Source organism: Anas platyrhynchos, chromosome 21 (genome assembly GCF_047663525.1).
Source record: "Anas platyrhynchos isolate ZD024472 breed Pekin duck chromosome 21, IASCAAS_PekinDuck_T2T, whole genome shotgun sequence".
Lineage (NCBI taxonomy): Eukaryota > Metazoa > Chordata > Aves > Anseriformes > Anatidae > Anas > Anas platyrhynchos.
Genome location: NC_092607.1, coordinates 11,665,668 through 11,680,913, shown reverse-complemented (window position 1 = coordinate 11,680,913; position 15,246 = coordinate 11,665,668). Strand labels below are relative to the sequence as shown.

The following is a 15,246-nucleotide window of genomic DNA, read 5'->3' as shown; positions in this document are numbered from 1 at the left end:
TGTGTGGGGTCCTCCCTGGGGCTCCACGTTCCGAACTACTTAGTTTATTAAGGAGCGAAGTGACCGCAATTAATTGTACAACCCGTATAACTTTGCTGTGTGGGATAATTGCTGTTTTATGCTTGTTTGCAGTTGATGCAAAGGCAAGTGTTGTGCGGGATAATGCGGCCGCTTCTTCCCCAAAGACAAAGGAGCAGAGCGCCGGCGCTGCAGGCGGGGAGGTTGCTGGGAGCACTGCCAGCAGGGCCCTGCCATCTGCTAAACCCCTCTCTGTCTTTGCGTTTTCATGGTCTGTACCAGGGCGTACTGAAGATCCAGCATCAGACTCATCAGTTGGATCGGCGAAGCTTGATGTCAGCTCGGAGGCGCCCAACGTGAACAAAGCGCCAAGTGACAGCACGGCCTTGCCCACGGCAGCTGCGCCACAGCCTGGCACCCATAAAATCCTGGCCCAGGCCCAGTCAGCATCAGTGCCTCACCACAGCAGCCTAGCAGCACCTGGGATACCTGACGGAGAATCTACAGCCACACCGAAGCCAAAACAAGTAAACTTTTTTGACAAGATCTTCAAACTGGAGAAGGGGAAGGAAAGGAGCCAAGAGCAGACTCCCACCCAGAAGGAAACGAGGGCTTTAGACGCTCCCGACGGGTGCAGTGAAGTGCAAGAAGCTGCCGGATCACAGAGAACTTCAAATGGCATCCCACCGGGGAAGGCAAGTGCTGGGTTAGGAATTTCCATGTCACGCTTAATGACACCTCCTAGGAATAATGATTATAGCCCAGGACAAACTGATGTCATGGTGGCTCAGTGAGTGAGTTGGTTTTGCTCTTAAAATTATTGTAGGTAACCCCTGGAGGGGTGGCTGGGAGAAGAACCAATGGCAGAGCAATAATAACTCTGATGCCTGCTCCTTGGCTCAGTGTTGGCACCTGGCTGAGGGTTTCAGTTCCTTTGCATTGCTGTGAAAGGCATAGGCAAGGTAGCTGTGTTCGTGCTCCAATAGTCTTAATAGTGAACATCAGCCAGCTACAGATGAAGGCAGAATTACCTGAAAGCAAAATTGTTTCTTGTGCTTGATGATTTTGGAATTTGATACTGGATGGTTTGAATAAATTAGTATAAGATGGTCACTTTTCTTGAACAATAGCTTATTGTTGCATCCTGCACATACCAGCAAAAGGAATAATATACAGTAACAATTTCTGTGCTCATTGTGACTTTTAGTCAAACAAGTACAGTCTTTAGAAATGATTTTTACAGGAGAATGCAATATAGAATAACCTATCTGAGAGAGCTTGCTAGTCAAAGAAAGGAGCTGAAAATAGGCAGGAATTCAGTGTGGTTCGTTAAGCATCATGGATGGAAATTTGTTGCTGCTTTTAGCAGTAGCCACTTTGTAGCCCTAACACTTGCATTTTGTCTAAAGCAGAATGGCAAGTAGTAATAGAGGAGCGATTTTATTCAACTTCTTCCTTGTTTATTCTATTATCATCATAACCAACTAGTCAGAACTAATCCAAGCCCACAGTAGTCCTATGTTACTAGGATAGATGAGTGTAACATCTCAGTTGTTAGATCTGTCACTGGTATAGTTCATTGACTATAGTAAAGTTTCTCTTCAGCCCGGGTGCACACCCAAGGCAAACACTTTTTAAGGACAGCAGGATAAGATTTTTATACCTCCAGCAGAGTCTAATATCAGTAAATGCACTGGAGGATTTATTTTCAGCAACTACTGAAAATGTTCATCCCCTAGATTGTGAACAAGTAGCATAACTCTTACTAGTCTCACTGGAATAGTATCAGTCCATACTACCTGGTGATCTAGCTCAAGCCCTGTCCAATACTAGGAACGGGAGGAAAGAAATAGTTTCATGGATTCCCTATCAGAATCTGTGTGTAAGTGCCATTCTAATGAGAACTAGTTTTATTGTTCAGGCTTTTAAACAACATTTGCTGAGTAATCACTAATGCTTTTAATAGTGTTGAACACTTGAGGTGAGCTCACAGGATGCTCACTGTTTGTACTGACAATGCTGCAGGTTATCCCCAAAGGCCTCTTCAATTGCTATTCTTTGTTTTTTTTTCTATTTTGTCTCCTCAAAATTGAAGTTTTCAAGTTGTATAAACTTATTGCAGTATTTTTGAAAATTAGTTTGTAAGACTTAAATGTTACACTTTTGACCCCTGCATTTCAAAGGAGACACCCATCACCAGTGTCTCTGTTATGTATGTGCCTTTAAAGAATCTGTAGTCTAAGCCTAGCAGAATATCAAGTGTTTCACTACAGAAACAGATCTGGGTCAATAATACAGAATAAATAACCTATTCAGTGCATTACTGCCACATCTATTTGCAGCTATAAACTAAAGTTTTTCAGCTTTATAAACTCCCCACAGATATTACTGACTAATACACACAAAGAATAAATTTTGCCTGTGGCTCACAAGAATAAAAAATAGTTATGAAATGTATATTTTATATACAAATGTAAAATTCATAATTTCCAATTTTGCTGTGATTGTGAACTACAGACTGTGAAATGTTATGGTTCATGCTATGTAAGTGGAACATCTAAATTTGATTAATTTTGAATTCTGTTCTATTTTTCATCTTATTCATATGCTGAACTTCTAATGGGGATAATAGGAAATCCCAAGCACTAATCAGCTGTGGGGTGTTTGATATGTACAAGTATTTGCATTATCTTAGCACATACAGCAGCTTTTTTATGCCTGGTGCCTTCTTGAGCACAGGTGTCACACTTAACAAAAGTGCCTGTACATCTTTCACATGCATGCTTAAAGCTGGAGCATTGAAAATGTTTGAGGGCTCATAAAAATCAGGGTTTAAGTTAGAATAAATGGGTCCTGAAACTGTATAACAACATCGAGTTAAATTTTAACCTTATCCTTAGGCTTTCTGTCTATAAGCTTTGTCTTTCATTCCTCAAATATACGAAGGAGTATGTGTTGGGGATGGGGGAGAGTTGATAAGGACCTTTTCTGGGAAAGATATAGCAGCAAAACACTTCTGACATGTTGCCAGATCTTAACTCTGTTCCTAAAACAAAGGCTGTGGCTCTGCCTTGCAGCACAGTTGCCTTCTGTTTCCTCTAAAGTTGTTCATTCCCATGTAGGATGGAGGAATGACCAAATCTAATTTAATTGCTGTTACTGTAGTAACTTCAAACAGTTACCAAATAATCATACTAAAAATCCAGATATTGCTGCCAACATTTTTTTTTTTTTTTTGTGGATTATGGCTTATAGTATCTGTAAAAGCTAAAGAAAAGTTTCCCTGAACTGAGTGCCAGCACATAACAAATAACATTGCTGGTAAGTAAGAGAGAGACTCCACAGTTGTAGCTTGAGCTGCACAAACATTCTGTGTTTGGTGAACCACTCTTTATTTTTGTGGTCTACAAAACTACATTCAGAAGACAGCATAATTAAAACAAGGACAGAATTCATGAATTCATGAAGCATTTACTATGTAAGCCAAAGAAAAGATAAATTATATGCCTGAAATGTTTCACTGAGCCATGATTCATACAAACAAAAGTGCTGGCAGGAATATATTCTTTTGATATGTTTTTCTAATGACTGGACTAAAGCTACAGTATAAGTATTTAAGGTGTTTATTACACCCAAATTTGGCTCCCCAAAGAAATGAATTGAGCATTTACACAGGAACTGTTAACTTCTAATGTCAATTTTCTTCTTCTGTTATTTCTGGAGTTTTCTTTCATTATTACTTGCCTTTGGGACTTTGCACAGCATATTACACAGTGAGCTTCTGCAGAGGTTTTTGTGGTTGTTTGGCTGTGGCTTAGAAAATGTGGTATTGTAGGACTTTGCACTATCTCTGCTTGATTTTCACACTGAAGGCCTGAGCCTCTATTCCTTCCTACAGTGGTATCCCTATGAAAGCAGAAGATGGATCACATTATCTGTCAAAGTCCAGATCCGTCTGTCTAGCAGCAGTCTTGGCTTGGGAATTTTGGAGTAGGGGCTTCTTGTGCCATGGGTCACTACATGGCCCGTTTGTGTTCTGCAAGCCTGGAGGGATTTTTCGATGGCTTTGTGCCTGAAGCTCTGCATGGTTTGCAATAGCTGCCACATCTGGACAGTGTGGCGATAGCAGGAGATGCATTTCTAGTGCTGCCAGTCATGGTGACTGTCACCTCTGCAACTGTTTCAGGTTGTATCTGCTGCTAATAATAGCTGTTCGTAGTGTCTAACAAAAAAGAGCCCTTCCTCCTAAACAGCATGCACCTCAGAAGGGTTTATACATGTGTGAAAATAAATAAATTTATTTTTATTTGATAGCACCAAGTACTTTGTTAATGAAATTTTGTTTAGCAATGTATATGCTGCTTTTTGCTTCTTCAGTCTCTTGCCTCATGTTTCTGTTGCCCCTTTGATATCTGAAATAGAGCCAGCATTTTTCATAGAACCAAAGCTCTTTAGATGGCATCCCCGGAGGAAGGGCTGCTGGAGCTGGTGTGGCCGTGTGTGTCTGCATGGGACATATTGTTCTTGGAACGACTCAGGCCTGTAGCTGGCAGCTGGACAAAGTGGTGTGTTAGAACCTTTGCGAGCAACTCCTAAATAGCCTGTTGAAACCTTCTGAACTACTGTGCTGTGTTTCTTCATGGGTAAATTTGGAAAATGGTGGGTGGGGAATTAAACTGAATTCTCTTCTTGCAAGTCAAACGTATGTTTAACTCCTTAAATGCTGCATTGAGACTGGCCACTCCACGCTCATTTTTCCTGATCCCAAATTAGCCCTCTGAAGATTTAACTTGTCTGTGTGTTTATTCTCCTTCCTTCAGTGACCTGTAGAAATGTAGGTTCTTTGAAAATCCTTTATGAATACTGCTTTTAAATTCCTTGGTACAGGGAAAAGAGTCATTGGGGCATCTAGTGTCCTAAAATTTGCTCCCCTAGTCACTGCTTCCTAACTGAGCAGGTGTGTGCTTCAGTCTAGCTGAAGATAAGGTCTGGAGAAATACAGCACTGCTATGATGGTCCATTCAGTAAAATTTCAATTTTCCTACCAAGGTCACCACACTTCACTGCTGTAATAAATGCAGGGCTGGATCTGTCAGTTGTAATACAAACAGACAAACAAAAGAGAAGAGTGTTGTTAAGACTTGGATATTAATAATTATGTGTAGTGTTCTTTAAAAGGAAATATTGAATTGGACATGAGAATTTGTCTCAAGCTGTTCTGTCCTGCAAAAAGTTTGTGTTGGCTTTACCTGCGCAGTCTGAAAGCAAAAGTGTCCAGAATGGCAGAAAAAGAAGTGCAGAAGGGTGCCAAGCTCTCCAAAACTGGTCTAAATGTTGTTTGTTTTAAAAATAAATAAAAATAAAACAGACCCTTGTCTAGGTTTCTAAATAGAAGTTAAGTAGTCTTTAAGAATATTGCATGCATGTGAGTGCTTGAGCACTGGGAAACTATTTTGGGGCTCTGGTGAATGTAATTCCAGGAGGAGAGGAGACAACTATCTGTCTCAGAAGAATTACTTTGTGGTGGTGGTGTTTTTTTTCTTTTTAACCTATACCATGTTGGTATTTACTAGATAAATTATTTCTGGAGTTGCAGAATAATAGGGTGTCGGAAGCAATCTTTGTATGGTACAATCAGACACTGAGCAAGCCATCAAAGGCTAAAAATCTCAGTGTTTGTTCCTATTCACAAGTTCAGCCTTGAAAAGAGAAAAGCAGTGTTGTTTAGGATGCTGTGTGCAACTTTACTTGTGTTTGTTATACTTGGTAGCTCAGAACAATGTTCCTCCAATCAACAGCAAATGCTGAATATATTAGAAAAGAGGGGAAAGAGATGTATAAATGCTCAATTGTTCTGAATACGTAGGCTGGAGAAATATGGTTGGAATTAGGGTTGTGACTCTGAGCAACATAATGCAAGTCACAAATGTTACTTTTGCATTCCACTGGAAATCAAGCAAGCTGGGACTAAGGAAACTGCCCCATTTTTTTTTTTTCCTTCTAGGAGATAGATGACCGCAACCGAAGCGACCTACGGCAGGACTTGGCAAGTGGCAACAGTCTTGCTGCTGAGCAACCTGCAAAGGCAGAGGTAAACCAAGACAGCCCCCAGGCAGCTGCTGCAGTGGACAACCGCTCCGTCATGAGTTTCTTTAAAACACTGGTAAGCCATTGCTTTCCTCTAGGTCTTAAGGCTATGGCTCAAAATGAGTGCTTGTAAAAACCCCTTGTGGATGTGCTTAGCTAAATGTAATGTGCTCTGTCATGAACACTGAGGAATAATGAAGCCAAATAGATGTTTTAGAGAATGGCATGAGATGACAGATGTAGGTATGGTGCAGTTCTGATAAAATGATGACCTACTCTGAAAACTTCCTCTGCTGCACAAGTACTTGTAAACGTGTAGGTATTTAGCTGTCTTAAATATTTTTTGCATGTTTAAATTTTGATTTGTAAAACCTTGAAGTTCATTTTCGTGGATTTTTAGTTGTAGAATCTTCAATAACATTTTTGCTCTAGATATTTTTCATCTTTGCCACTGCCTTTAACTTACTCTTAAGAAATGTTTGTCGTAGAAATTTTCTCATATGTGAGAGGAAAAAAAAGTACTTTCACCTCTGTGCTGGGGGGAAAAACCTGCTAGTTTCAAACAGATGAACTTTCAGATCTTTTGAAAGATTGAGCTGGGTATGACTCTTTTTTGTGGTGTTTTTCCTCAAATATATTTAAGGTCTCACCAAGCAAAGCTGAAACCAAAAGTGAACCTGAAGACAAGGTAGGCGAATTTCTTGTTCTGTTACTGGTCACTGTTTTTTAACACAGGTATTTATTCTTCATTGTATTGCCTCTTCCCCTACTGATAATATCATTTGCAGTCACAATTTAAAATATTTTCCGCCTGAATAGATTTGAAAGGAAGATGAGTATGAACAGTGTGATTCCTCAGATCAAATGGTTTAGTTACGATCAGATTTGTAGCATTTCTGTGAAGTTCATGAGCTGGTAATGATTTTGGCTGTTACTCTGACTTTGCCCTTGATCTGAAGAGTCCTTGCAGTGAAACCCTCCTGAGTCCACAAAAGCTCCATTTTCTCATAGAGCTAAGCAAAGTGTATCATTCTTCACATCCTGTAATGGAGATGAGCACATGCATTACCTCTTTGTACATCTGCAGCACTGCAGGAAGGACACGTGAGGCCTCCTGCCTACAGCAGCTTCTGGGTTATTTGGGCAGGGGCAGCACAGCTATCCTGCCCCCCATCTCTTTGTGTGGGAAGATGGGGAGGATCATCTTTGTGTTGAAATCAATAAGGAGCAGTGGGAAGCAGAAGAGAGCTCCCAGTGCTTCCTCTCTGGGACTCCTCTGGCAGAAGCACCCTTGTTTGAACCATGCTACAGTTGGAACTAGTGAGCTGAGGAGAATGGGTGGGCAGAGGTTGTTTGTTTTTTTTTTTTTTCATGTATATATTTCTTTTTAAATGAAGATGAAAACATAATCTTTTAAAATGGAAAAATGTAGGTGTTTAAAGTGTTTTCCTTCTCCCTTCTTTCCCATTGCTAAGCTAGTGCCAAAGCTTGTAATTGCTTCAACAGAAGCAGGAGTTTGCCAGATGATCTGTATTAAGCTGCCTTCTCCTCCTTCAGTGTTTCATTAGCCTACAGGCATGTCACTGACTGTCTCATTGACTGGGAACTCCCAGATTAAATGATGCTATAACTAGAACTGAAATTTTTTTTTTTTCTCCTGCAATGCTTGTGATAAAAATTTAAATAACACAAAAAATAAATCCCCCACCCCCCCCAAAAAAAAAGTTATTTCCATGCATCTATTAGGTAACAAAACTCACTACCTGCATCAACATTTGTTTTCTATCCCATTTTTATCCTTTGTCCTATTAAATCTTTATATAGTATGGTACTAAGATAGTGAATATTTTTTTACAGGACTTTGTAAGTACATTCAATGTCTTTAGCTCAATTCTGGAAGCTGTTAATCAGGGCTGATCTTTAAGATGTCCAGAAAAGGTGGTTATCAAATTGCACTGTTTTAGTGAGGTTTGTGTCTCTTTCAACACATTGTGAAAAATCCAGCTGTTCAGTACAGTTTGCATAATTTATCATGTGCTTCTGTAGCAGGTAACTGATGCAGGCATATCATAATTTGGAAACAAATATGCTGTTTGGGTTTGGTTTGCTATCACACCTGTGAGGGTAAACAAATCCAGATGACTAGCAGGATATGCAACCTTTTTGTATAGAGGTTAATGGGAGTTGCTTTTTACAAAGAATTTCTTTATCTTCACTAGTGCTTTCCTGACACAAAGAATTGAATTTTCACTATATTCAATAAAAATACATGAAAGTGTATTACATATATATGTAATTACATTACATATTACATACATGTCAACAGCCATAGAAAATTTGCAAATTTTGTAGCTGATAAGTATAATGAAATAATGGTCAATTCCCCCCTGAAAAAAATAATTTGTCTTTAACAGATGTGTTCTCAAGTGTGCCTTTCTGCCTCATTCAGGCTGAGCCGTTCCCAAGTGCCAGTTTTTTGGATAGGTTGGTTGGCACAGGGGCCATGACATATTTAAGTAAGTCCTGGTCACGCTTTCATTCTGGCTGCTTACACGCCCACTTGTTTTGTGTTCTCCCATGGCTAAGAGGACTGACAAGTGTTCTTGTACTTCCGCGAAACAGCTCAGCAAAGCACGGCAGCACCCTCCCTCCTGGTGAAATGCAGAGGTGTGCAGTATCACCAAGTTCAGAAAACCTGCAGTCTGTGCAGCAATATGCTGTCATCAGTGGTGCCCCTGGCTTTAATCTGCTGGTTAGAGACATGTATGCTTTCAGCAGCATGGGCGCACCCTTAATGATTGTTGCTTCGTCCGTGTAAACACAAGATTTTGGCCTACATGATAAATAATACTGGGCTGAGTCAGGCATCCTGGGATTAATCGATCCTTTGCAAGTTTATACTAACCAACATGGCATTCATTTGGATCAGATCTGCTCCAGACCACCTATTTGAGCCTTCAGTAACTGTTTCTCATAGTTATGACACTGCACATGTGGGAATGCTGCACTACAGCAGGGAAGCATGGCCAATTCTGAGGCAACTGGCCGCAACCTCTCCATTGTACATGGCGTTCTGCTTCATTCAGTGACATTAGATGCTTCTTACAATCTTGAAACCAAGATCTCAGCTTAACATGCTCAGAAGCATTATGTTCTGTGTTTTGGACCTCTCCTCCTATCCTGTTCATTGTAGTCAGCTGCAATGCTTGATGCTTTATATTACAGATGTTATAGGCCAATTTGTTTCTTTGGAGTTTGGGTCACTTGTTCCTGTAGTTCCTGGAATTCTTGTCAACTTCTTTGAAAGCTCTCCTGAGTGTGAATAGTTTCCTTCATTTAAAAATAATTAAAATGATTTAAATGTGTATATGTATAGATTGGCCTATAGATGATTCTTAATTAAATCAGAAACTAAATAGCCCAAGGAAAATGTTATGGGAATCAGAATGAAGTCCTGGATACTAGCAAGTAACAACTAGAAGAATATTACATCCTCATTTGTCCTAAGTAATCACAAATACATCATCTTTAAAACCTGACACTGAAACACTGTAGAGGGAAGAATGCTACCCTGTATTTGTGATTAGTCATATATTGTGGGCATATGTACAGGGCTGTTACCATAGTGCATAGACTCCTGTGTTAACTTGTTTGGATGTTGAAGCTTGGTTAAGCAACCTTGGATATGTTTGATTTTTTTTATTGAAAATTATGAAAGTGATGGAGAAGGAGGGAGGAAAAAAAAGCCATTATTCATAACAATAAAACTTTAATCTATTTTTTTTTTCTGCACTAATACACAACCTTGCAGAGGGTTGTGTTGAAGATCTGGGGGAAGGGGGAAAAAGACAACACTGAACAGTGATGTTTTGAGGACGTTCTTGGCTTTTTTTAAAGATTATTTTCTAATGTTGTGAAAAGTTAAATAGAACATTTCTTCTAAAACGTTACTCAGTTTCTTTCCAAAGACTTGTAGAAAAGTCATGTAGTTGAAAAGACCCACTTCTACTTGATGCATGGTAATTTAATCTGCTGTAAGCTGCAGGTTGTCTGCTATCACTATTTTAAAATAACCTGATACTACTTTTTCCATATAGACATCAATGCCAAATGTTTTTCTTTGATACTTAGCCCTTTGTAATGCATTTTTCAATGAGGTGCCTAGAGTTCCTGTCTCTAATTTCAATGGGTATTCACTCCCAAAATCAGTGTGTTTTTTTTTTTTGCAAGCACTTGGAATGGAGTAAAAGGGAAACAGTGCTTTTCAATTCAATGCTTTTAGTATCAGTATATCATTAATATTTCTTATACTTTTATTTCTAGCTAATTTTATGTGTATTAATGCAGATTTGTAATATTTTTATGTAGCATATCATGAATATTCATACTGTGCTCTTCATAAACACTTCATCATGCAGAACACTTTAAAGCCCCTACAAAACTGGGGGAAAAAATGTTCAAAAGGTATTTTCAAAGTGATATATCTGCCCAGTTTACAAATAACCCCAAATTCAGTTGATTACTTATTCATTAAATTTAAGCTTCTGTATTTTATATTTATGTTTAGGCAAATTGATTTAACTTTGAGTGAAGTGGATTACCATAGCTTTTATTTTTCATTCACTACTTGTTGCACTGAGTAATTGGGGGAGAGGGGGAAGGCAGATGTTCAGGGCAAAGGGGGGTGTCCATAGCAAAAAGGAGATATTTGTTTTGAAAGCCAAGTATGAGTGTTTGAATCTTTTTCATGAACAAACTCTACAAGTTCTGTAACAAGTACTGAACTTCAAATGATGTTGTACAAAAGGGATCGAAAGCAGAAAAAGGCCATGGTGGGCAACCTGCTCCGAAGACGGTGCCAGAATCCCAGACTAAAGGAGCCAAGAAAAAGAAGGCAGAGAGTCCCAAGCTAGGACACAGTACTTTTAGCAAACTCTTTAGGCATAAGGTCTGTATGAAACCCTAGGAAGAGCAGAACCCTGAGCAGTAACAGATGGTTCCTGTCACAGAGTGGAATTTAATTGGTAACTGAACTCAGTCTGGCCAGCTGTGCTGTGCAGTGCTCTGAAAACCAACAATGTGAGCATTTCTGAGCCACGCATTATAGAAACAAGCTTAGTGTGCAATGTTTCACTTGTTGTACCATCTGTGAATTCAGGATTCTGAAACAATTCGTCTAACCTGCCGAACTCCATGCTGCACAGGTTATGCTTCTTACTAACACCTGCTAAGTTTCATTGGTCTCCTAAAAAAAAATAAAAGGTACTGACAAACAATGAACTGTGCGGATATGTACATTTCCTTTACATCTCCTATAGGGCAGGTTTAAGAGCTCAGCCAAACTATAATTAAGGCTTTAAGTTTCATGTTGACCTAATATACACAGTCATGTGGTTGAAATTAGTGATTTGATGAACGGGGACATAACTCATATGACACAGGGAAGGAATAAGAACTTTTGTTCACAAATAGTTACTTTTCACTTGAAACAAAAAATTTAATATCTAATTTTAGTTTGGATGGAAAAAGCTTTGTTTTCAAGGACAATTTTAAAATGTTGGAAGAGCACACTCTTCATGCAAGTGGTTTTAGTTTTTATTTTTAATAAATTGCTGAAAACATTTCACCAGCTTTTGTCTCATGGTCCATATATGGGCACTTCTATTTTTTCTGAAGAGGATAATATGCCACAATGTTCTGTGGCAGGGAAGCAGAGAATTGAGGCTGCTTAGCCCAAAGAATGCAGAAGCAGAACCCCTTTCACCGGGGGAGGAAAGTAATTAATATTTAATGCTCATTTAAAACACCCACAAGGAGTTTTTGGTGAGTAGGGGGCTTTATAATTGACAGTTATATTTGAGAACAAGGCCAAGGGAATTGTTTAACGCTTCCAAAACAAGAATGTTCTTTCCACTGTCCTCTCATTTTGGAAATTAAAACTATAATCTGAAGGAATAAACTTCCCAATGCATTAATACTACAATTCTTGCCAACTACTTAAAAAGTTAAAGTATCTACTACATTGATTGTATTTTAAATGTATTAAATGAAAACAAATTTAATTATTCATCATTCATTAGGGCTTGCTTCTAGGTAAAACATAACCAGTTACCATTTCTTAAGGTGCTAGCCTCTCTTTAAAACATTTCAATCTTGAGATAAGTTCTAGGGAGAGGTGACTTTTTCCTTTAGACTTTGATAGTTTGTTTGTTTGTTTTATATCTGGGTCTGGAATGAAAGCTGTTATCTTTAAGAAAAGCAACAACACTAGTATTTTATAGTAATAAAACTTGTCTTATAAAACCTCTCTATTTTATTTACACAACTTTCTTTCCACACACAAAATACAGAAACAACTGGGATATAATTTCTGACGTTAGGAATAAACACAATGGATTAAAATAGTGTTAAGTTAGCTTGTAAGGCTGATTGAAAGTGAAAATTCAAATCAGAAATGAGAGCACAGATGGGACAGGCAAGCCCTGACATTGTCACCTCGTTTAAAAACATGTTCTGCTTATGTCTTTGAAATGCCTTAAGTGTTAACTAGATGAATGGGGGAATTAATTGGTTTGTTTGAAAGAATCATTTAAGTATATGTAGTCTTTCTCATTAATTTTAGGCACTTTGTAGGTTCTTCTGGAAGTACTGATTCTCAAGCCTTCCAAACTGCACTTACCTTAGTAGAGATTGACTCCTAGGTTACAAGAAGCATTGTTTCTCAGTGTCCTGTTTACATAAATGCTTACAACTTACAAATATTGTTTGTAAGCAATGTATGCATCCTAATACAAATTAATAACAAAGCTGATGCAATAGGGTTTGGCAATTTGACTTCAGAGTTTTGATGGGATTTCACAGCTGATGCTGTGTCCATGCTTTTATTCCCATCCAGGTATGTTTGCCTTGCATTGCATGCCAGTTTTGTAGTGTAACTGTACTGACTTTTGACTGGAGAGAAGAGAGTTAATCGCTTATTTTCAGCATTAGCACTGAAGCCAGCTTGTAGCATGTACATTGCTTTTTACCAGTTGTTCTGGATCCTGCTCCTTAGAGCTAACCACAAAAAAAGAAGTTCTTGGCTCCTGCAAAATATTTCTCAGCTGTTCTTTTAAGAAGGCTGCAAAGAGTGTAGCAGGCTGCCAAACCCCAGTGGGCTGGGCTGACATTTACCTGTGTCTGGGCCTTGCTGCTGCCCTTTCATACAGAACTTATTTTTTACTGTACAGATACTTCAGTATAAGCAAAGATGGATGTCAGGGTTAATAGATACGTGTATGTATTACTGGCCAGAAATGACTTTAACAAACTGGATTCCTCCTGGCTTCATGCATTTTGATGAAAGGGACCTGTGCACATGAACTAATTTCTACAGAAAAAAATAAATTACACCTCATTGAGAAAAGTATAAGTGGATGGAGTAAACAACCCTACTGCACCTGCAGAGCTCTTCTTTGCGGTGCTGCAACTCCTGCTTCTCAGTTACAAAGCTGCTGCTGTTCTGTGCCTGTTGTTCCCAGGCAGTCGTCTGTCTGTGCAGCCCGGAGAGCAGAGCCTACTGCTCCAAAGGCTGACATTAGCACGTCTGTGGCAGGCATGCAGCTCCCTTGGCTCTGGCTTGTACGTGTGCACTGAAAGACACACAGAGCTCAGAAAAAATCTCTGCTAATGTCTTAAAACTCTGCATCGTGTCTTCCCTGAAGAGACTGGAAACACATTGTAAACATAGCTTTCTTTTTAGAGAACAAGCTAAGGACTGCAAGCACAATAGAATGAGTGTGAAATGATTCAGTGAAAGGCTGCAGCACTGCTGCAGGTAGGACAGGGGCCGGCAGTCCCTTCAGGCAGCCTTGCCTCTGTCAGGGATCAGTTTCCATGGTTGCAGGAGCCAAGACTTCCCACAAACATTAACTAAAAAATAAAAAATAAAAATAAAAAATTGACAGACAATTCCTGAATCGCGTAACTGAGTGCTGACATTGTCAGACTTGTCTTTGTTTTGTTTCCCTCCAGGCTGCAAAGGAGACCCAACAGACAACTAACACCAAAGTGAGTAGCGTGATGCAAGTTATCTGAATGAATAATGCTGTCAAAGGATGATTATTCTCACTGTTGTTTTCAGTTTCAAACACTGTGTTTTAATTTCTTTATCAATTAATCATCTCTATTATGAAGGGCGGGTTGCTCTGTAATTTGTTTCCACTGTTCAAGGCACTACTTCAAGACAGGGCAAAGCAGCTCAAACTGCCTTATTGCTTTACATGTCCAGTGCAGTGGCAGCCTGTTCTGTGCTTACCATTTAAATCAGGTGATGCTTAAACATGCTGTGATTATCTTGTCACTCACATTTCCAACAGCCTCTGTGTTTGTTTATTTCTAGAGCACTGAACAGCAGCCTGTTAGCTCAGTGAAATCAGACAAAAATGTCCCTTCCTCTCAAGAACTGCAGACAGCTAAGCAGAATACAAAAGCCCCCGAGCCTGCTGCCCAGCAGCAGGCAGCAGCCACTGAAGCCCCCAAAGAGGTGACGAAGGAGAAAGCATCATCCACTCCCATGCCACTGAGCAAACTCTTTTGGAAAAAGGTATGTCTGAATTTCAAAGCTGGTCCATCCCACAGCTCCCTGTTCACATAGTGTCTGGAGATACTGTGGAGTACACAGCAACAGTAAAGCAGGCACATCTGTGCAGCTGAGCACATCCTGCGTGCTAAGTGCATAGGGACATAAATACTACATCCAGCTGCAAGTGCTTGTATGAGCTTTGGGCAGTCATGTATACACATGGCTAATAATGGCAATTATGATCCTCTGGAAAAATCTTGTAAAACCATAGTCTTTAAAACCTGTCTAGTATTTTTGAAAAATATTATTGAAGAAATACTAGGGATTTGTTTTGTTTTGTTTTGTTTTGTTTTGTTTTGTTTTGTTTGAGAAATGGTTTATTTCTGAATATCTGAAAACCTGGAATCTGGTAGGTCTATTTTTACTCAAACAAACAAACAAAAAAAAGTCATACAAGAGTGTATCAGTCTTTAAGTTTGGAGATTGAGGTCAATTGTTTAGAAAAATGCTCTCTCTCAGGTTAAACAGCTTTAGCTAAAATAAAGATTAACTTCGAAAACACATTTCCTGTTTCCAAG

General features: G+C 39.2%; 1 protein-coding gene across 7 annotated transcripts in view; it reads left to right on the top strand.

Moving 5' to 3' along the window:
* The window catches only part of BCAS1 (brain enriched myelin associated protein 1), a 49,249-nt gene that overhangs the window by 13,099 nt on the left and 20,904 nt on the right, over positions 1 to 15,246 (top strand). For 5 of the 7 annotated variants that reach the window (XM_021276638.4, XM_038166318.2, XM_038166312.2 and 2 more), the window contains 6 exons: positions 133 to 713; positions 6,023 to 6,181; positions 6,749 to 6,793; positions 10,913 to 11,053; positions 14,119 to 14,154; positions 14,486 to 14,689. In XM_021276638.4, coding sequence (XP_021132313.4) covers positions 133 to 713; positions 6,023 to 6,181; positions 6,749 to 6,793; positions 10,913 to 11,053; positions 14,119 to 14,154; positions 14,486 to 14,689 — 1,166 coding nt within the window. The remainder of the gene's footprint in view (positions 1 to 132; positions 714 to 6,022; positions 6,182 to 6,748; positions 6,794 to 10,912; positions 11,054 to 14,118; positions 14,155 to 14,485; positions 14,690 to 15,246) is intronic. The other 2 variants (XM_038166314.2, XM_038166317.2) reach the window with 2 other exon arrangements.